The 21,966-nt window shown below is 45.4% G+C and overlaps 1 protein-coding gene across 4 annotated transcripts in view; it reads left to right on the top strand.

Moving 5' to 3' along the window:
• Positions 1-9,851, top strand: part of HBP1 (HMG-box transcription factor 1) — a 425,155-nt gene extending 415,304 nt beyond the window's left edge. For all 4 annotated transcript variants that reach the window (XM_085654131.1, XM_085654129.1, XM_085654130.1 and 1 more), the window contains one exon: positions 8,530-9,851. In XM_085654131.1, the coding sequence (XP_085510257.1) occupies positions 8,530-8,547 (18 nt within the window). In that variant the 3' untranslated portion in view covers positions 8,548-9,851. The remainder of the gene's footprint in view (positions 1-8,529) is intronic.
• The last annotated feature ends 12,115 nt before the right edge of the window (positions 9,852-21,966 follow it).

Raw genomic sequence — 21,966 nt, 5'->3', positions numbered from 1 at the left:
GCCATTAGGGGCATATACTGTTGCCAACTTGAAGGAACAGGAGGCCATGGCAATCTGGGGGGAGCAGCATACCTGGTATCTCTATGGGGGACTGTTGTACTTGTCCGCATACGTTTCTAGCGTGGAAGATGGCGACCTCTGCCCTCTTGTTGGGGCCTGAAAAGAAGTGGTGTTGTGGAGAGGATTTGGACTTCATCCTTCCCCAGTCCTGTTTCAGGATGTGTCTCCTGTATGCAACAGATGTCGCTGTTAGAGTCCTTTAGCATTTTTAGGGCAGCAGTGCATTGCGCCGGCGTTGAGCCCCTTGATGTTGAAACTACAGATTTTAATCACTGACTGTATGCTGGGGTTTAGCTGCGAGTGTTACCGCCCGGAGGTGGAGGGGCTCGATGTCCCTCTGAAAGTAAACCTAGAGTCTGGAGTGAAAGGTGATATCTGACCTGGTGGCTGGTCATTTGTGGGAATCTGGTTGTGATGTCTGCCTGCTCTGGCCCTCGAAAGTGCTAGCCTGTGCAGGCCCGTGTCGTCAGTGGCCTATGGGTGTTTAGCAGCCGTCTGGTTCCTCTCAGATTTGGGGAGTTAATGCACAAGAGGCTTGGGTCTCTTCAGTGCATGCATCCTGAGGGGCCGTGGCAAAATCATTGGTTTATATCACGTGCAGCAGGGCTGTTCTCTGATGTTGACTTACGGGAGGACTTTTTGAGGGACTGCTAGTCCAGTGGCCCAGACTAACAGCGAGGGCATCTCCCTCCCTCCCTTCGATATTGGGGAGCGTTTGTCTGATGCCATTTGCAGGCCAAGGAGGGCTTGGGCCTCCGACAGGCTGCAGATGGAGAGTGATTCTTTGTTCCATTGGAATGTGAGACGAAAAGATGCCCCCATTTATATCCGATGCATTGTCGTGGAGTTATGATGTGACTGGGCACAGCAGGCGATGTTTTTGCAGGGTGGCTGGAGACCGGTCCTGATAAAGTCAGACCTTCGCTCTATCAAATGTGAGGGAACCTGCCGCCTTCGTCATAATGGCCTCTTTTTGTTGGAAGTGGTGGACACAAGTTAAAATATCCGGGGCGGAGTCCGCCAGGTTTGCTAGCCTCCAAGTGCAATGGGTTCTGTTCAATTTTACTTTCACCTCTCCAAGGCCGGGAAGGAGCTGTTGAAACAAGCACACCATATACTCTTCAATGTCCATTCCTTCTATTCCATGTGCACCCCTCTGATTCTGATATTTGAGAGGAACAATCTGTTCTCCAAGTCCTCCAGGTGCAGATCCGAGTTTTGCTCCTTGAGGTCTAAAGTTCCAGCATAGGCAGGGTAAGCTCTTTCTCTTTGGCATCTCCTGTGTCCTCAAATGAGGACACTCGCTGTCCCAGTTCCGCCATGTCGTGTTTGATATGGGTAAGGTCAGATTTCACCTCCTGTTGCTGTGTGTTGAGGCCTTCCCGGAGTTGTCTGAATGCCCTAGTGAGTGGTGCCTCCAGGTCATCTGGATTCCTGGCTTGGAGGTCGACTTCGCCTGGGCCGCCAACAGTGGCGTCCATCTTTTTTTTTAGGGAGGCCTTAGCATTTCCTTGAGAGTGCTTTATTTCTTGAATTTGTGATAAGCCATAGTAGCTTACAACTAAGTTGTCCAATGATCACTAGAGCTGCCGTGCCCCCCGTCACCCCCCTAGGTGCTTGAGCATTGTGTTCCACAGGGCCATGGATGTCCACACTGGGCACAAGCCCACCAAAGTCAAGTAGTAGGGGGACTGTCCGTGGGGACTAGTGCCACCCCCAACGTCCCTCCCAAGGGGATGTTTGGGCACTCACCGGAGGGACCTTCCCCTCCTGCACACCATCTCACAGTGCCCCCCCCCCCCTTTCCTCAGCGATGCGGTCAGCAGCCTCCATTGTTGGAGACCGGACTGTCTTGTGCTGTGGCTCACTGTACCCAGGAAGGTAATGGGGAAGGGACTGGCTCTGAGGCCACCAGTCTATTGGGAAGCTGTGCCCCCCCCCTCCTTACAGCATGTAGTGCAGCTCAGAAGGTTCTCTCTGCAGCCACCTCTTCAGTAGGCCTTGTCTGGCGCTAGTCCAGCCACACAGCACTAACGTGGCCCACCCTGGCAGCAGAGGAGTCAATGCTGCTGCTTCACCACCTCTCACAGCACTGGGACTTCTCACCGGAGATTCTACCAAGATGGACATGAGGCCAGAGCGTGCCCAAGATGAGCCATCCGGCCTTTAACCACTTCAGTAGACCGTCAGCAGGTGCCCTGCCGCACTGTCTTCATGGTCAGCATGCTGGCTTCCATTTTGTTGCTTATTACGCAGAGCCGCCATGTGAATTTTCTCAGATTGTGGCCATCCACCGCTGCCTCCGTGCTCCCTGACCATTGCTGCTGCCCCGCCATCGGACCTGAAATTATGTGCGGGGCTAGGGCGATGCCTATTGTACGGACGAGTGGAGCTTCAGTTAAACACCCCTAGCGGTCTATCTTGGCCACGCCCCTAAATGTCACTGTAAGGTGGGGGCTCACATGTTGACTGTTCTGAGTGAACACGATTTTCTGGGTCAAGTGAACTACTCTGCTGTCAGGTAGTAGATGCCGCCAATACGAATAGGGTTTCCTCGCTGGCTGAAAGCATGGTGCCTCTGCAGTTGAGGAGTATAAGCATCTCAATGCCAAGGAGGTCTGTGCATCAGGAGAGACGAGAACAGACTCCGAAGTGGAGCCTCTGCACGTGTGCCTTTTTCCCTTGTATCTGGGCCTCCCTGTTCGACTTGGGGAGAGAAGAAAGACCTACCTACCTGCATGCACCAGGCATTAGACTGCATCTGCCAGGCAGAGTGACCTGATCCAAGTAAAGAAATCCATGCCCATGTGGACTGGACATTCATCTCCTGGCATATGGTCTATCCCATCAGCTAGAGGAGGTAGCCATAATCTGGCACCATGTGAACCATCATTTTAACCTTTACTGTAAGGGAGATATTGGATTTTCTTCAATTGAGTGTGTGGCTAGTGGCCTCTAGTGCCATTGGGACACCATGTGAGTGCAACTGGTGCATTGACCAGTAAGTTTTAAGACACAGGCCCCATGTAACATAAGGCACCTATGGGACAAATAGTGGGAAATAGCCAACTATTTTGTTGTCTGTCCCCACCTTTAACTTAAGAGATATTTTTGTGCCATTAACTTGTGTCAAGATACCAGTCAGTAACTGTGACCTTTTTGATCACTAATGACCTCTTGGTCACTGGAAGGTATTGACAGGGAATGCAGAGGGTAAGAAGCCAGTCGTTTTTGGTTCAAAGTCTGCAGGAAAACCATTCTAATGCCTATAGGATGAACTCAAATTAGAGCCTCAGCACCTCCATCCATGCCTTTATTCTGTCACTCAAACCTCAGTTTATAGAGAGAAGACTGGCTAGATCAGTTAAGATTGGAAATGCCCAAAGAATCCTCACACAATTACATTGGACGTAAGGCTCAATAGTAATCTAGCTAGGTCTTCTAGCACAAGGAAGCTATTCTGCTTTGGGTTGTTTCTCTGGCCCAGAAAGTGCTGGGGCCTTCAGGGTTTTCCTGGGACACCAGTGGTTAACAACATAACTCGCACAGGACAAGCTCCAGTAACTTCTGACTGCCCTAGGGCCCAAGAATACACCTCATGTTTGGGTTCACTGTCAATGTGTTAATATCACATTCACAGCCACTCTACATTCAAACCTTGTAGGGATCCAGCTCACTAGTATCAGCACAAGCTTATCAAAGAGCAAAAATAAATGTTTTTTCTGAAATTGGTTCCTTTGGACCAGGCCTTTTTATTGTCTCTGACAGGAAGTAAAATGAAACTTGTGTAAATGTTCGTAGTGGTTCAAAGTGCATGTTTACAAATGTTCTTTGCAAGAGTCCCATTGTTCTCAAGGAGTCTGTGCCTAGGAGGATCTTGCGTCGATGGCAATCAGATTTACAGCCCAAACTTCAGAGGAGGAACAAACTCACCGGGCAAACCCTCGGACACAGATGAGACCTTTGGTCTTTTATTGTGACAATACCGCAACCGGTAAATACTGATCCTGTTGGTGCATTATAACAGTAACTTTCAGAGTTCGGCACCCATGTATGGAGTATCACTCAGTAATACGCTGGATTCCTCCTATTACGAGGTGTGAAAACTCAGTGTTGCAATTTTTTCCTGCACACAAAATTTGTCATTGTTTATTTAGGCTAAACATTCATGAACACTCAGAATGGCTGCTGCACATCTCTGTCCTTTTGCTCTCGGTGTTCAGGTACGTTCTGAATGCATTCAATCTACAGTTGCAGGAATAGTAATAGAACCTTATTCTACATCTTCAAGCAGAGAAGTAACTGCTTGCTGTCAGGTTCCAGGGATGTCCACTACATCGGGACAAGGCTGGATCTGAGTTGCACAAGTGGGACCCAGACGAAGCAGTGGTAGGCAATCTATTTGACCTTGGGGCATCCAGAGGATCAACCGCATAATGACGAGTAGAAACAGCAAATGCCCTTTATTTATTTATACATTTTATATAGCTCTAGCTAGACCGGTATGTATCGGAGTGCTTTACAAACACGAAAGAAAATAGCATGGTGTAGCATGACATAAGGATACATAAAGAGATGAGCATAAAATTTTAAGACTGCATAAATTTAAGGGGTTAGTGATAACGTACGTAGTTGAAACAATTAAATAACCACCTATCATTGATGGTCTAGTTTGGAGGAGAGTCAGCTATTGAAGCCTAGATCAGTTGGCTTTGGCGCTAAAGTATTTGTTGAGGTCCCTTTTAAAGCAGGAGAAGGAGGGTTTGCATCTTAGGTCTAGAGGGAGTGCGTTCCACATACTGGGTACATTACCAGAAAAAGATCAAGACTGAGTGGTTTTTATTTTCAATTTCGGAGTAATGAGAAGTGAGTTGGATCTTCCTGCTTTCAAAAGTTTGCTGTTTAGGTAGTTGGGAAAATGTGTGTGAAGGGTTTTGTGTGTGATGCAGGCAGACTTGTAAATACATCTACCTTCAATGGGAAGCCTGTTGAGAGATTTGAGGGTTGGTGTGATGTGTCGAGACCTTTTAACACATGTTATGAGCCGGGCTGCCATGTTTAGATTGACCTTAGTGGGGCTAAGTGAGATTTTGGCATCCCTGCTAGGATAGCATTCCCATAGTCGAGTTTAGAGAGGACTAGGGATTGTACTATTGTCTTGAAATCATCCTGGGGGATAAAAGGTTTAATTTTCTTGAGGTGTTTTAGTGAGCAAAGCGCACCTTTGGCAGAGTTTTTGATGTGGTCCTTCATTGACAAGTTCTTGTCCAGGGTAATGCCTAAGGACTTCACTGAGTGTAACAGGACGAGGGAGCAATTTAAGGCATCCAGGTTCTTGAGCCAGTCTTGGATTGGTAGGTGGTTACTTTCAGAGAGAAAAGTATTCGGTTTTTGTCCGGGTTCAGCTTCAAGTGGTTCGAATTAAACCAAGTTTGTATCTTGGTTATTGTGACATTGAGGTGTCAGATGTCACTGTGTAATTTTTATTTTGTAGTGACGTTGTGTATCATCTGCATATATTTAACTCCAGCTTGCTTCAGAATGATTGTAAGGTGTTCTATGAAGAGATTGAAGAGGGACGGGGAGATGATCGAGCCTTTGGGGGGTACACCAAGCGTGACTTGTGTGGGCTTAGAGAGACAGGAGTTGATTTTAATTTGTTGCGATCGGTGTTTAAAGTAAGAACCAAACCATTTTAGTATTATGCCATTAATTCCAGAGTGCATCTTCAAAGTCTCAAGTAAAGCTGCATGATTTGTTGTGTCGAAAGCAGCTGATATGTCATTAAGGATGAGAAGACATGCTTCACCTTCATCTAAGGCTCTGTGGATATCATCTGAAATATTGAGCATGTCTGTTTCAGTGCTACAGCCTTTTCTGTATCCTGATTGAAAGGTACCAAGGAGGTTGAAATCATTTATATGTTAAGTTGTTGGAGAACGCACTTCTCCAAAGTTTTAGCTAGGAACGGGGGATTGCAGGATTGCAGATAAGTCTGAGGTTGTTGAAATCGTTAGGTCTGCCCATGGTTTTTTGAGTATGGGTGTGATTTGTCCTAATCGGAGGGAGTCTGGTACACATCCTGAGGCTAGAGAGGAGTTAGTACTTTTTGTCCAGAAAGGGGCAATGACGTGGTTGAAATTTTGTACTATTGTGGATGAGCGGGGGTCTGTATTGTGGGAAGTAGGCTGTAAGCTCGCAATTATATTGAAGACTTCTTTTTCAGACGTGAGTTTGAAAGTCCGACCAGTAGGGAGTGTTTTTTCAGTTGGGTGCGCACCTGGTTATCCTTGGTATAATTTAGTTATGTTTCGTCATAGATGAGCATAGTGGGGCAGGTTAAGAGGGTAGGTGGATTTGAGACTTGGATTATGGAGTGATCCATTTTTGTGACTTTATCTGTGAAGAAGCTGGCAATTTCTTCGCAACGTTCATTGGTGGCTATTATTTCGCGTAGAGATGCGCTGTTGGTTTGTCTTTTAACAAAGTGGAAGAGTTCCGTGGGTCGATTCTTAGCATGGTCTAGTTGGTTGTGAAAAAAAGAGACCTTTTTCTCTAAAAATGTGTTTTTTTATATGACAACCATGTGGTTTTATGTGGAGCGAGGTGCATTGTAAATGGGTTTTGTCTCCATTCCTTTTTGCATGTCCGAGCTGTCGTTGTTCGTTATTAAGATCTGCGTTCAACCAAGATTTTGATTTGATAGATCTCAATTGTTTTAGTTTGAGTGGTGCCACTTGATCGAACACCTCCGTCAATGTTGTATTAAAGTTTTACTGTGAGGTCATCGGCCGTGTGAGTGGGAGGATGAAGCTGTAGTTGGGCATGAATCCTGGATTCCAGTTCGGTGATAGGGATTTCTTTGATGCTCCTGGTCCAGTGCTTAGCTTTGTCAGATCGTGTTGGTATGTGATGTGTGAATCAATATTAAACAAAATGAGGTGGTGGTCGGACCACTCAATGGGAGAAATCGATCTCGGAGAGACCAGCTCATTTTGGGTGATGATCGCATCCAGATTGGCTCCTTTAATGTGTGTTGGTTCATTGTAGAGTTGTTTAAGGTCATTTATTTAAAAAACATTGGAGAGGTTCTGGATTATGGTGTCTTCTGGGTTGTTCCAGTGGATATTAAAGTCACCCAGAAACACGTCTTTTGTGTCCTTTAAATGTATGGAATAGATCACTGGGAGACGCATTCGGTGGACTAGAAAAGAGACTCCTTGAGTGTAGGTGGCAACATGATCCTGGTGGCACTGAACTGAACACACTTTACTTGGATCCCCAAGCTGCTCTGCATTTTAGTGTACCCAGCACCCAACCGTCTTCCAAGCTGGGATGCGGTAAGGGCTCTACATCACAGTCCAATCTCTTGCTTTGTCTCATTCTCTAGGCTTAGGTGCCACCCTATGATTTGGCCTTTTCCGGGACTGCATGGAGCTGTCTAACATCTCCACTTTTGATTGGAAGTAAAAGGGTCTGTGCATTTTATTCACTGAATGTTGCCTTAAGTTGACAAACTACAAGAACCATTAATTGTTTGACTTGTCAGATTCACAACATACATGTGCACTCGTTTGTACAATAACCTGTGATCCAAGACTTTATCAAGCAATTTCAGGAATACATAACTCTGCGACTCTATTACAGTCTTCTACTATAATGTGTACTGTCATAATTATGTTGTTGTTTACCCTTTAACATAAAACCAATAAAACATTGTCTAAAAATAGAAAACTTGCTTAAGTGATTGGTGCACATATTGTTGGTCAGGAGGCCGTACCAAGGCAGACTCATGATGCCCGCTAGCACTGCATCTAGTCTGGAACCCTTAAAACGAAGCTTGACCATGAATTCAAGTCTCTTACAAGGAAGACAGTGGGTGATACACAAGGAGGGTGGGGGAGAAGTAGGTGTTCAAGGAACCTTGTATCATATTTCAACGCAACAAGTTTACTCTCCAGACATACCCTAGCCCTTGCTGAAGGTGGACAGATGCCTAGGTACATAGTAGTTGGTATTCTATTAACCTAGCATCGGAATGTAAAAAAAAAAAAAAAAAAAAAAAAGTGTTCGAGAAGAATACGTCTCTTGGTTTTAAAGGTGGTTTCCAGCATTGGTATCTCTCATAGATTTAGATGCGTTCCTCCTGGCCTTCTCAGTCAGTTGTCTCATTCGTGTTGCGTTTTTCCAATAGGTGTGCGGCAGTATCTCAGGAAGGCAGGGGTTACAAGAAGGTATCACTACAACCGGGATGAGTAAACCGACTCAATAAAAGCGAGACTGCAGTGTTAAAGACACAGTACATGTTTATTTTACAATTATTCCCTACCTATCGTGTCAGAATGTTGAAATGACCTCTGGATCTACACACTATACTAACTTAAATAACTTATTCTTACAGACAAGTGACTTTTCCGTTCTCTTGTACGAGGTAAAAAACTTATTGTATTTCTCTTTATATTTTCGCAGGGTTCGCAACAGCATTAGATGGAACAGTCACTTTCATAAGTCTGTATTTTAATCACTTCGATGACACTTGATGGAGGAAATACTTAGAAAAACTCTTGTCAGGCTCTCACCATACATTTTGAATTTGCTGACCAGGAACCTTACAGCAACAGCATAAAATGCACTCGTATGGAGGAGTTTTCTTTCGACAGTAGATTATTAAGCTTCAACTATCAACATTTAAAACCAAATTGCCTTATTATTCTTCCAGACTTCTTACACATCTGTCAGGTAATATAGCTTGAAAGTGGTAGCCTGTCGTGCTTATGTAAGAGGAGTGTATACATGTTTCATTTTAAAAATAAACATATAAACAAGGGTGTTGAAAACCGTAACTTCTGATTCTATATTGACTTTTGTAGCTTGTTATATATTGCACAGACTCATTTAACTGACGCTGTAAGTTAGGGTTCAGCAGCTGACCCACAGATGCCCACGCAATAGACTAAAGGCCTCCGCACCAAGGGGCTGCTAAAGATCATTTGCGGTAGCTTGTGTTTGATGCTTTGAAATCATCCTGCTTCTAGTTGCCTTGATCACTGTTCTTTGGGCCGAGTGTTTGCTACCCTTGTTGTAACTGGGAAATTAAGCCCCCTGCCCTTTTCATCTAATATGATACCCATGTGGTATCCTTGGCAGAGAGAAGCGGTTTGATTCGAGGCTATATGTTCCACTTCTTTTATGAATGTGACGAAAATAATTAACAAAAATATCAAATATACTTTGCACAATTATATTGAAGGTGTAGTTGATGGATCATTTCGTGTATAAAATGTAAGATGTAGCTTGGGATGTGTCTACTTTATGTTGTGATGTATCAGTTACTCTGCCACGTATTTTACAGATCTATTTTATTTTTGACATAGACATCTTTATGTTGGGGCGTAATTTGCACTTCCTCTTGGTGCAACACTTGCACTTTACATTTTCTTGCAACGGTATTTTAAAATTAAAACAGATGCATTAGCTTTACAGCTGCTTGACTGCGTACCTCCACAATCATAGCTTTGTTATTTAACAACTAATGTTCATGCTGTAAATTAATTTCAGTTCATGCCTCAAGTCCACATAATGTTGCCGATACAATTTTGCACATTATATTCTTGTATATTATTGAAAATAAATTTTTAAAATATATTGTGTATTTTGTAAATGAAAACATGTACGGAATAATAGAAATACGTGCTGTGTCATTGTTTTAACTTGTAGAAATGATAGGTATGGGACATATCTGGTTTTGCTGGATGGCCCTAAAATAATAAATAAAAACTCTGACAGTGCAATGTCTGTGTTTTTCTTTGGTAATTCATTTTTTGAAATGCAATAGACCATGCAGCGTTAGTACTCTTGGACCTGTTGGGTAGCCTTCAATACAATGCCTCACACAGATTGCAGTGTGTGAGGAAAGAAGAGAGCCATTGTAATGCCTTGCCACCAGTCATGCAGCCTAAATGCTGTCTGTGTCACACCTGTTAGATCTTTCTTTAGAACTGTGACCATAGGGGTTCTTCCCTTAGCTCCACCCTGTTCAGTCTGTATGTGATGCCCATTGCCAGCAGCTGCGATGTGTCCACTAAGGTGCAGGAGTGTCGCCCTCTCTGCTGCCAGCGCAGCAAACATGAAAAATAAAACGGTAATAACATGGTTTTATTTCAGTGTTATTTTTCAGTGGACCCGGCCAGCCTAAGCCAAGTGTTGGGGCCAGTAAGGCTGACTGGCAGCAGGGTGAGAGGAATGGTGCACACCTAAAGTTTAAAGTGCATGTGTTACTTTGGCCGGCTGTCTTGCGACGGCCAGCCTGACGTGCACACTTTTAGCCTCTCTGTCCGAGTGGTCTTGGACAGTTGAGTGGAGAGCAGGCACAAGGCTCCAGTGCATGTAGGAGTGCTGAGCCAGCCCACCCTGGCACTGCTCTCATGCTGGTTAACAGGACAAGAGCAGCGTTTGGATCGGTAAGGGTAGTTGGCTCAGAAACCCCTTGCTGCCAAACTGCGGGACTAAATTTGTTAAGTACGTTTTTCTTTCTTTTAATTTATTGTAACGTTTAATTTATTTTTACACACTGCCAGGTACTGTGAGAAACTCGTGCTGTCTTCAGCCTCAACTCCAGAGCTTTTAATCGTGTTCCGTTACAAACACAGTTTCAAAGGGACCATGATTAAAATACCTTTAGGTGTAACCCCAAAGCTCAGAGTACCTGCCTGATCACCCCACTACTTTTAAAAGGAATCACCTGCCCTGTTTGTCAGACTTGTTCGATTGTTTAACCACTTTTGTTTGTGCTCTTCTGATGACATGCAAGTCATAGCGAGGTTGCTGCAAGGTTTGATGATTTTGGCCAAATTTCACAGTGGCATCCCATCAAAGACAGCAGCTCGACCAAACTACCACCTTAAATTGACCACCCTTACTATTTTGTCTTCAGTTTGGTGGGCATACTATTTGGGAACATGTCCCCTCCTTTCCAAGATAGTGAAACTTCTTGGGGTTTATTTTGAGGTTGAACTCACTTTTTAAAACCACATACAGCAAGAGTATCTGGAACGCTTTATTTCCAATAGATATATACTAAACAGTGCACACTCATCTCTTGTGCAATGCACAGCCTCACACTATGGCACAAACAGTCTGTTTGTGACTCCAGCAGCAAGCTAGTCTTTGTAGATATGGCTCTGTGCCATGTTTTCCCCTCCATGCAACACTGCACATTTGTCGGCTGTACTGTATTATGTGTAATCTTTGTAAATCTGGTTCTGAGTGTCTAACAGTACTAAGACACAGTTCTTTTCTGGGCAGCATGACTGTCTGTGCTTTGTTGGTGCCTGCTGTTCAGCTGCATGTGGAACTGCCATGTAAACAAATGGTGTCAGATGATAAGCGATTGACACAAAAGGATTCCGCTGAACAATGGCTTCCATGGGAATGCAAGATGTCCAATATTCTCTCAGGGGTTCCATTTCAAACACCTGTTTTATCTCAAACAATTGAGACAGTTGCTTTTGCATGCCTGAACTCTGTTTATTGAAAGTTGTCCCTGCCAGAGCAGAAATATCACATCTGTATGCTGAAACTAAAGACAGTCCATTTAGATTACAAATCCTTCAGGCCAACAAATGATTCAACATCCATCCTTATTCAGTAAAGATTGCTTACTTCAACAAGCAGGGGAAATCAGACCCAGGGTCCTTTTGAGGAAGCACAGTCAACCTGCCACTGAACTGTATCAACGGGCATCACCTTTAAAATTGGTATCTGAAAGAAACCGTTATAGATTCCTTATCTTAGAATTACCCCCAGGCTTCAGACTGGATCCGGAAGGTTTTTCATCAGCAGTACCTCTGCATGTCGGAAGGTGGCGTCGGTCGGCTCCGCGTCCATCGTTGGCGTCTTAGTCGACAGGATGACATAGCGGTAGCTACTTAAACGCCGCACTCGCACGGTGACGTCATTTCTTTCTTTTTTCTGCGCCAGTGAGCGTAGATCCGGAGAGAGCGGTACCTCCAGTCCCTTTTTCACTGAACTTTTTGAGCGACTTTTGTTGACGTATTTTCAAGTCCTTCCGACTCCTGGTGCGCGTAGGGATGCCCGGTTTCAAGGCCTGCGGTTCCTGTTCCTGAATGATGTCGGTGAGGGATCCACACCGCGTGTGCCTCTTTTGTCTGGAGCGCAACCATGACCCCAAGTTGTGCTCCGACTGCTGGAACATGGCGCCGAAGTCTTTGCAGGAGCGCCGGCAGTCTGCTCTGGGCTGTTTGAGGTCTCGGGCGTGAGGAAGGTCGCGGGGACCAGTCGTGGAGCCAGCACTGCTTGTCATCCAAGTCTTCGCACTCGGGGTCAGGTAAGTCGAAGCACAAGAAGAAGTCGAAGCCGCACCGTCGCGCTTTCACTTCTTCCCATCGGTCGGCCGAACCGACAAGGGATGCTGGCGGTGCCACTCTCTCGGCTCCGCATGCAGAGCCTGAAGGGCCGACTCAGTTTCCCTTCCTTCCCGGGACCCGGAGCGACCCCATTTCCAGTTTCATCCGTTTTACGAAGCCATGCATGCCATCTTTGGGCAGCCCGACTCCAGCGGTGCGCCAACTTCCTGCCTTCCACATCAGGCAGACCATCACTTTGCCCACCTTCTTTCCGCCTCCTCATCCTTCGAAAGAGAAAGAAAGCACACGTTTTGGGTCCAGACAGTGGAGCCTCTCTTCCTATCTGGATCGCACAAAACAGTTCTGGGTAGATGACCAACTCTTTGTTGGCTACGTGGGTGCCAAGAAAGGTCGGGCTGTACACAAGCAAATCATTTCTCAATGGGTTGTTTTGTGTATAAAAGCATGCTATTCTCTGGCTAAAAAGGAGCTTCCAGTGGGGCTACGCGCCCATTCCACCAGGGTGACGGCAGCCACTACTGCCTTGGGAAGAGACGTTCCTCTACATGACATCTGTCAGGCAGCTACGTGGGCATCACTGCACACGTTTACTAAGCACTAGTCCGGAGAGACTGCTTCTTTGGCCGTTCTGTTCTGCAGGACTTTTTGGTGTGATCTTGGTTTGCAGACCCCCCCCCCAACCGGGGTTGGTATTGCTGGGGTATCTAATTCTAAGGTAAGGAATCTATAACTAACGTGTTTCATTCAGGTAAGTAACTTGTTAATCTGAAAGAAACATTAGTCACTTATAGATTCCTTACCGCCCCACCCATCCTCCCCGTTCTGTGAACTGATTTATAGGGTTAGGGACAGCCCTTCAGTGCCCTAGTTTTGTGCACCAGTGGTCAGTGTCTTGCATGGTTCTGCGTTTCTGGCACGGAAAGTCGTGTACAGAACTGACGTCAGCGCAGCGCTTAAGTAGCTGTTGCGATGTCATCCCGGTGACCACGACACCAACGACGGACGCGGAGCTGACCGACGCCACCTTCCGATGTGCAGAGGTACTGCTGACTAAAAACCTTCCGGATCCAGTCTGACGCCTGGGGGTAATTCTAAGGTAAGGAATCTATAAGTAACCTATGTTCCTTACAGCTATATTGTTACCGAAGGTAAGTAACTTGTTTGTTTCTCCCAGGCATACAGCATTGAAGACAGCTAAGCTCAGCACATACCCAATGGATGGACATGAATGGCTGCTGAATGACTACATTCAGTCCAACATGTTTGAAGCCTCTGTAAATCCTCTCATCAAATTGTTTCACCACTGGAGAGAAAGCAGGGAATATTTGCACTGTTCCTTAGAATTCTAGTCATTTTGAATTGTATTAATTTGGCAATAACATTGGAAACAATAAGAATCTATTTGGTCAAAGACATTGATGGTATCCGGTCCGGCTTCACCTCCATGGCCACGAGACGTTGGGCAAGATTCTTTACCCTAGGGTGGCATTGCTGGACTTAACAGGATGCCTTCTGAGTACCGTATGAATATCCTGAGATGTTAAAGGTTCTATTTCTGGTACTCACAGAAACAGATGGATCCAAAAACTTACCAGCATACTCCCTTCTGTTTGGTCGAATCCTGCTTTCAGTTTCTCCTCAGTAAGTGTACATTTGGCTGACAACATTTAAGTGGCTGCCGTCATTACTTAGAGGACCTGTCCTCAAATTATTTTTTCACTATACCTGGGATCAGAGTTTTCTGGAGGGCCTTAGGTAAGGCCACCCACTTGTTGTAGAAAAGCCTTTTCTTACCTGGAATCTTAAAAGTATCCTGTTTATAATAATGAGGACACATTTAGAGCCTGTGCATAAATAAGATCTCCAACATTTATCCAGCAAAGTAGCATTTCTGGTACCAATAACTTCAGCCATAGGTGTTAGTAAGCTGCAAACTATATGCACTGAAGAGCCTGATAACGATTTGTACTGTAGCGAAGAACAAGTTTTGCAGCATGAATCCTTTTCTGGATTCACATGCTGTGCATTATTCTGTCATCTAGTGGTTGGGTCCGCAATAGTCTTTGTTGTTTTTTGCTCTCTCTGTTTGGGGGTGTCGTCGACCACCATTTGGTGCTAGGTCCATCGGTTTTGTGACGTAAAACGGCGCCCTGGAAGTTCCTGTGCGTTGTAGCCATCTTCAGATTCTTTTTTCCGCCATTGTGTTTGGAAGCAAAGGGAGACTCTCCGAAGATATGGACAAAATCCCCGAAAGAATCATAGAACCTAACTGCAAATACCACCGATCATCGACTCTGAAGACACAGGAGAATAGAAAGAACCGCCGGATGCCATCTTTTCTTCGAGTAACACAGACAAAACAACCCTTTCAAATTCTGCTGTGTCGATCCATGTGCGTGGTTGTTTTCCATTGCCCCTATCTCGCCCTCTAAGTGTCACTGCAAATTTGCACAGCGTGATCCACACGACGTCCGTAACCTCTGCCTACCAGAGGAACACAAGGACTCCGACACCTGCGTGGTGTTCGTGTCGAAGGCACTTCGAAAGCAGAGAGAAGACCACTACTCAGCCATACTACAGAGCAAGTAACAACCTTTGTTGAGGGACTTTGTCCTCGTCGCTTGAGAGGCCTAACAGGGTGTGCCTGCAGAATCGACGCACGGATGGTCGGACGGTAAGCTACTCGAAGGGAGTGCTGAAAAGAGGCGTACCGCGAAGAAAGCGATGAAGGACACAGAGAAAAAGACAGACAAGGTAAGAAACCGGCAACGTCGGAACCCAAGGGCCACGAAAAGAAGGCACAACAAAAGGCAGCCAAGGTGTCAAAGAAAACGATGATCGAGGGTCAGCTGCAATCAAAAGAACCCCACCGATCCCAGCCCGGGGATTCTGGCGAGAGAAGATTGGCACTTGCCTTAGGTGTTTGCCAAATGAGAGTCCGCGAAGGTAAGGATATCACCTTCCAAGCCTGAAACCACTACACCAAAGAAGAGATCTCCCTGGCTTCAGACGCAGAAAGGGCCCTCGAGGTGGAAAAGGAGTTTGACGAAGTGCTGAAGGGATTTTGTATTTCCACAAAGCCTACCGTCCGAGCCAAAGAAGAAGAAGAGATCTTTGAATCGCCAGCAACCCCCAAACTGTGTGAAGATGATGTTGAACAAGAACTCTACACAGCAGTAGAGGAAGAAGCCTGGAACGACTTAACACAAAGCCCAGAATAAGAGTTCTGTTGCTATCCCTTGAAGGCTTCACCACCAGATGACATAGCTGCTTTCTTGGGGTCCCCCTAGAAGAGTAAAAAGGAGACTCCTGCTTCCTCCTGGAGACTTTGACACCATCCTCCAAGGGGACACAATATCTCCCAATGCTACAAAGCTTGCTAGACAAGGGAAAAGAGGCCTTCAAAGAACCAGCCTCAGCCGAAGGTGTAACAAGGGTGGAGAAGAAATATAAACCCTACACAAAGGACCCTAAATACATTCCGGGAAACACAGAGCCAGACTCCATCATTGTTACCACAGCAAGAAAAAGGGGTACACCCACTCTGCCACTGGCCCACCTCATGAAAGAGAAAGCAGGGGGATGGACATGGTGGGGGATAAAAATGGAAAAAAGAAGCAGCAACATAAGAGCAGCATTGGAGTTTGCAATGTGCCATTAACAGGTATGGCCATCAACAATGGGATAACATTGAGGAACTCATGAGCAAGCTCCCAGAGGAAGATAGAAAAAAAGCTAAATCCAACATACAAGAAGGTAAAAACATAGCCAATACCTGCCTGAAATCAGCCCTTGACGCAGCCGATACAGCCAGTAGACAAATGTGCACAGGTACCACGTTATGAAGGCTCGCCTGGCTACGAATATCAGGCTTCAAGCAAGAGGGCCAAACCTCAATTATTAACCGACCTTTCACAGTAGACGCCGTCTTTGGAAAAGAAGTAGATGAGTCTCTACAACAGATAAAGAAAGTCAATGAAATGGCCAGTGCTATGGGATCTCTACAATAGATAGGCACCTTCAAAAGAGGAGGTTTTAAAACCAGAAGACCTACAGGAAGAGGAGTCTTCTCAACAGACCAGCAGCAACAACAAAATCAAGGCAGCGGAAAGCAGTCCGGGTACCAAGCCTAGCAACAACAGCCAAAGCAACCCTTTCAAGGAAGAGGCAAGGGGAAGCTCTCGAGAGGTGGAGGAGCAAATTCAAAGCGACTTGCCCACAACTGAGGACTCACACACAACACCAGTGGGAGGCAGGGTTGCACACTACCTGCAACAATGCCAAGACATCACTACAGACAGTTTTAAATTTGGTACAACATAGATATTGTATTGCATAAACAAACAAACCCCCAGGAAACCATCCAAAGAAGAAAATATTCCTAAAATCAGAGATCTTACAGTTCAGATACCAAAGAAAGAACACTTCTGCAGGAGTTCCTTTATTTCTATTCTTTTCTATTACACATAACAAAGGAAACTACTCACCATACGTCTTTGTCCTGAAGCAAGATCTCATACTAAGACCGATCTCAGATTCATAAACAAGTTCATTTGCACGCAACATTTCAAAATGACGACACTTCATGAAACAATCCCACAGCTGCAAAAAGGAGACTTCATGGCAACAATAGATCTAAAAGATGCCTAGCTACACATCCCCATGAACCAAGCCCACAAGAAATACCTCAGGTCCTTCCAAGACAACACTCGCTACCAATTCAAAGTCCTCCCTTTCAGGATAAAATCGGCATCAAGAGTCTTCACAAAACGCCTAGCAATAGTTGCAGCACCCCTAAGAAGTAAAGTGATCCACGTATATCCCTACTTGGACGACTGGCTAATAAAGGCAAAATAAAAACAAACATGTTACGCACATGTCCAGCAGGTAATCAACACACTCCAAGAGTTGGGTTTTTCAATAAACCACAAAATAATCATCCTCAACGCCAGAACAAGAAAAAACATTCTTAGGGGGAAGATTAAACTCCAAGCTTGTGCGGGCATACCCGACACAAAATAAAAATACAAGCCATCAAACAAGAAACTTGCCTGTACTGGAATGATCAGTCTCTGACAGTGAGGACTATCATGAAACTCATGGTCATGATAGTAACATGCATCCCCCTCATCACTCATGCACGTCTTCACATGCGCCCTCTTCAGGAGTGGTGTTGCAGAAGTTGGTCACAAGCCACAGGGAGTTGGGAAGATCTAGTGGTTGTAACACCAAAAATTCAGACGACGATACAATGGTGGGTATCCAAGAACATAACTGTTGTGATGGTCACTGAGGGAGTTGGAGTCTTGAAAGGTCTGCCTAGTGTTGTGTCCCACAAGGGTTGGGGAGCACATTCAGGACACCTGAAAGTACGAGGTCAATAGAACGACCCAGATTCCATGAAGCACATCAACTTCCTAGAGATGAAGACTATGTTCCTGGCACTTTAGGCATTCCAAGCACACACAGTGAAGAAAACAGTATTAATTCCAATGGACAAAACCACGGCTATGTTCTACCTATACAAACAGGGAGGCACAAAGTCCTTCAAAATATGCAAACTAGCACAGGAAATAAAATTTGGAAATGGGCCAATTCAAGGAAAATTAGCCTACAGACAATTCACCTGCCAGGGAAAGACAACACAGAAGGGGATCAACTCAGCAGACAGTTTCATTTTACACTCTTGCGAGCTGCTGTTCTGAGAACCCTGCAACAAATATTCAACCTCTGGGAGACCCCAGAGATAGACCTATTTGTAACAATGAAAACAAGAAATGCCAATTCTTCACCTCCAGGTTTCATCACCACCTATTAAAAGGGATTTCCCCGTCACTAAACTGGTCAGGGACGTTTGCATACGCCTTTCCTCCAATTCCTCTAATACAAGAAGTCCTAGAAAGAGCCAGGCAACCAGGAACAAATCTAATACTCATAGCCCCTCAATGGGCAAGACAAACCTGGTATTCAAAGTCTGTCTGCTTTGAACTTGATAATTTGTCCCTTGGACAGTTCGAGCAAAGACCTCCTCACTATGCAAGAGGGCCAAACCTTTCACCCCGAACCAGCAACGCTCAGCCTAGCAACCTGCTCCTGAATACATAGAGTTCGGACATTTGAACTTGCCCTTAAGACACTAGGAATACTAAAAGAAGCATGAAAACAAATTGCAAGACAATGCTACGCAGCTAATTGGAAGCGGGACACCACATGGTGCACAAAAAAAACAATACCCTAAGCTCAATTTCCATGCAAGAAACAGTGCTCATATATCTGACACACCTGATTGACAGGAACATCAACTATTCAAGCCTAAAGGTGCACCTAGCTGCAACTGTAGCTTATACCAGGGGGGAAATCATGTAAAGGTTTCTTCACTGCACCAGTCATCAAATGATTCCTTGAAGGATCAAAAAGAGGAGCTCCTGTGACAAAGGGGACAATTGCTCGTTGGATTGTAGAGGCAATCCAAATATGCTATGCCGCAGCAGGGAAAACCCTGAACACAGTCAAAGGCACATTCAACAAGAAAAAAGGGAGCAACCCTAGCGTTCATGGCCAATGTGCCAATAGACACCGTATGTGCTGCAGCAACATGGACATCTCCACACACATTTACCAAGCATTACTACGTGGATATACAGCTAACTAAGGAAGCGCAAGTAGGGCAAAGGGTACTTCAACACCTGTTCGCAAAGGTCTTCCTCATCTTACCACAGCCACCCCAAGGAGGGAGAAACCGCTGCATAATCTAATGCACAGCATGCGAATCCAGAAAAGGATTCACGCTGCAAAACAAAATGGTTACTTACCATTGTGAGTAGTTTTGCAGCTTGAAGAGTTTTCTGGATTCACATGCCACCCACCAACCTCCCCTATAAGGAGAAATACTAACAGGTGGAACAGAACATCACGGAAACCAAAGAACTAACATCTGAAGACAACAGAATTTAAGACATTCCCTACAAGGAAAAGGGGAAAAAATAATCCAAAGATGGCTACCACACACAGGAACTTCCGGGTCACCGTCTGACGTCACACAAGGGATGGACCTTGCACCAAATGGTGGTCAATAACGCCCCAAACAAACGGGAGGGGGGACAACAAAGACTATTTTGGACCCAACCACTGGATGGTGGAATAATGCACAGCATGTGAATCCAGAAAACTCTTCAAACTGCAAAACTACTCCTACTGGTAAGTAACCTTTTCGTTACTTACCTTTGGTAATGCCTTTTGGGGTACAGAATGTATCTAAGTGCAGATTCCTTACCTTGGAATATTGCCCAGGCATCAGACTGGATCCGGAAAATCTTAAGTAGTACCTCTGCATGCAAGTAGATATCGCGGACAACTCTGCACAGGTTGTGGCATGCGCAGTGCCTATTTAGGCACCACCCTGGCGTGCTGACGGCAGTTTCTTTAATGTCCACGCCAACATGTCAGAACATGAGTTACCAGTGTGCTGTGTTGAAGACGACCTTCCTCCTGAGAAAGTACAGTTCGCAGAAGGGAGGGTTGGTAGGGAATCTGCAATTAGTCAACCAGAAAAGGTGTTAGATAGAAGTCTCTTTCAGAAGAATACACTAACTACAGATCCCTTCCTTTTGAATAGATACCACAGCAAAAACCTCCCAGACATGGAGGGGCTTCAAACTGACCTAAACCAAAAATTCCTGCAAGATTAGGCAGGGAACATGCATCTCGTGACAGACCTCACCATCCAGCCAATAGTGCTCTGTGAACATTTGGAGTCACGCAAACATAGCTACCTGGCAAATATCAAGGACAGGTGTCTGGCGTGCTAATTCAGTATTCGCAGCCTTGACTCTGGTGGAGTGAGCCCCCAACCCTTCTGGAGGCAGCTTCTTAGCTAATATGTAGCAGATGTTAATGCATTAAGAAATTGTCCTCTTGCACAGCCTTACCCTTCTTTTCTCTGGGGAAACGAACAAAAAGCGGATCCAGTCCGAGATCTTTGGTACAATCATATCAAAACCAGGTGCCCTTTTTGGATCCAATCAATGGAGATCTCCGCATCCTTAGAAAAGTGAGGAGCAAAGAACGCTGGATGGGTGGTTGCTTGACTAATGTGGAAGTGGATCACCGTCTTTGGTTTCAGAACTTGTGCGTCCTATCTACCCGTTTGTTCTGAAAGAACATAGCACCATATCTATGAAGATAGGGCTCATTCCGGCTCACTCCTTGCGCTGGCACACTTTTGGCTGCCTAGCGTCAATGCAGAAACACTCGTGCCATGGTGCCTGTGTTTTACGCAGGTTTAAGTACAGGAAGAGACACCTTCCTGCAAAGAAAACAAGATTTTTAGTATTTCCTACTTTCTAAGTGTGCTGCAAAATGCAGCACACGTATAAAGAGTAAAAAACTGAGGAGACATAGAGATAGTTCTCCTTGGTACGACTCCCCTGGGAAGGCATAGCAATTTAATGCATTTCCAGGGCTACTACTCATGGTAAATTTAGGAATGCACCAAAATCCATTGGTGGATGCGTAGGAACACTCTGCCCCAGGAAGGCGTTCCATGGGTGGAGCAAGAGTAACGCAAAGCAGCAACTTGTAAGAATCGCTTTGACTTTGTAATTGACCATGGGGAGCACCAATGTAACCATGTTTGGGGATAGCTGTCCAGAAGACAAGCAGTATTGACAGTTCGCAGAACCAAGCTGGTAAAGGAAAATATATTTTTGCCAAATGTGTCCAGTCTCTTGGACTCTGTCCAGTGGGCCAGTGGGGAAAGCTCCTGAATAGACCCTCGCTGAGGATGCCTGGACTATCAAAAACCCAGGAGTAGGCTGCTCGGTCAAAACCGTGGGGTCCCCCAGAGCCAGGTGATGGGTCCTGGTCCAAGCCCTGTTCGGGATTCCAGTAAACTACCAAGTAGCCCAAGGAGTACGTTTGATGGAGGTCCTCTAGCCAAGACAAGCTTGCATTCAGTTTAATGAGGTCCTTACAAAGTTAGTTTTCACTTCCATCACTGGAAGCTGAAGTTCAAATGGTATCAGTTGACCATCTGATCACCATTGCAAAAGATGCACGCTTCTCGCTTGCCAGGCCAAGAGGAGTGACTGAACCATTGTAAGTGGGGAGAGGATGTAGCCTTACGGCTAGAGCGGTCGACCCAGGTTCGAGTCTTGGCAACGGCGCTCAACATCCTGTGTTTCAGGGCAAATCACTCAATCTCCCCATGCCTAACAAAAATTAATGTGTCCATCTGTAACAAAACTGGTGCTAATGTGAAGCACTCTGATACCTGATATCTTTGGGTCTAGTTCACGCTATATAAAACTAAAAAAAAGAAAAGTGTTGAGACCACTGGTGTCATATAGACAAGTTAGTTACCTTCGGTAACGCCTTATCTGGTAGAAACAGCCTAGCCACAGATTACTTACCTTCAAATTCTCCCCAGACACCAGATTGGATACGGAATTATTTGTCCAGCAGAACTACTGAGCATTAGTTTAAGGCTTTGTGTGACTTTGTAGCGACGCTGTCCACCAGA

The sequence above is a fragment of the Triturus cristatus genome, chromosome 4_1 (genome assembly GCF_964204655.1).
Source record: "Triturus cristatus chromosome 4_1, aTriCri1.1, whole genome shotgun sequence".
Taxonomy (NCBI): Eukaryota; Metazoa; Chordata; class Amphibia; order Caudata; family Salamandridae; genus Triturus; species Triturus cristatus.
The sequence above is the reverse complement of the archived record's forward strand: the minus strand, read 5'-3'. Positions and strand labels throughout refer to the sequence as shown.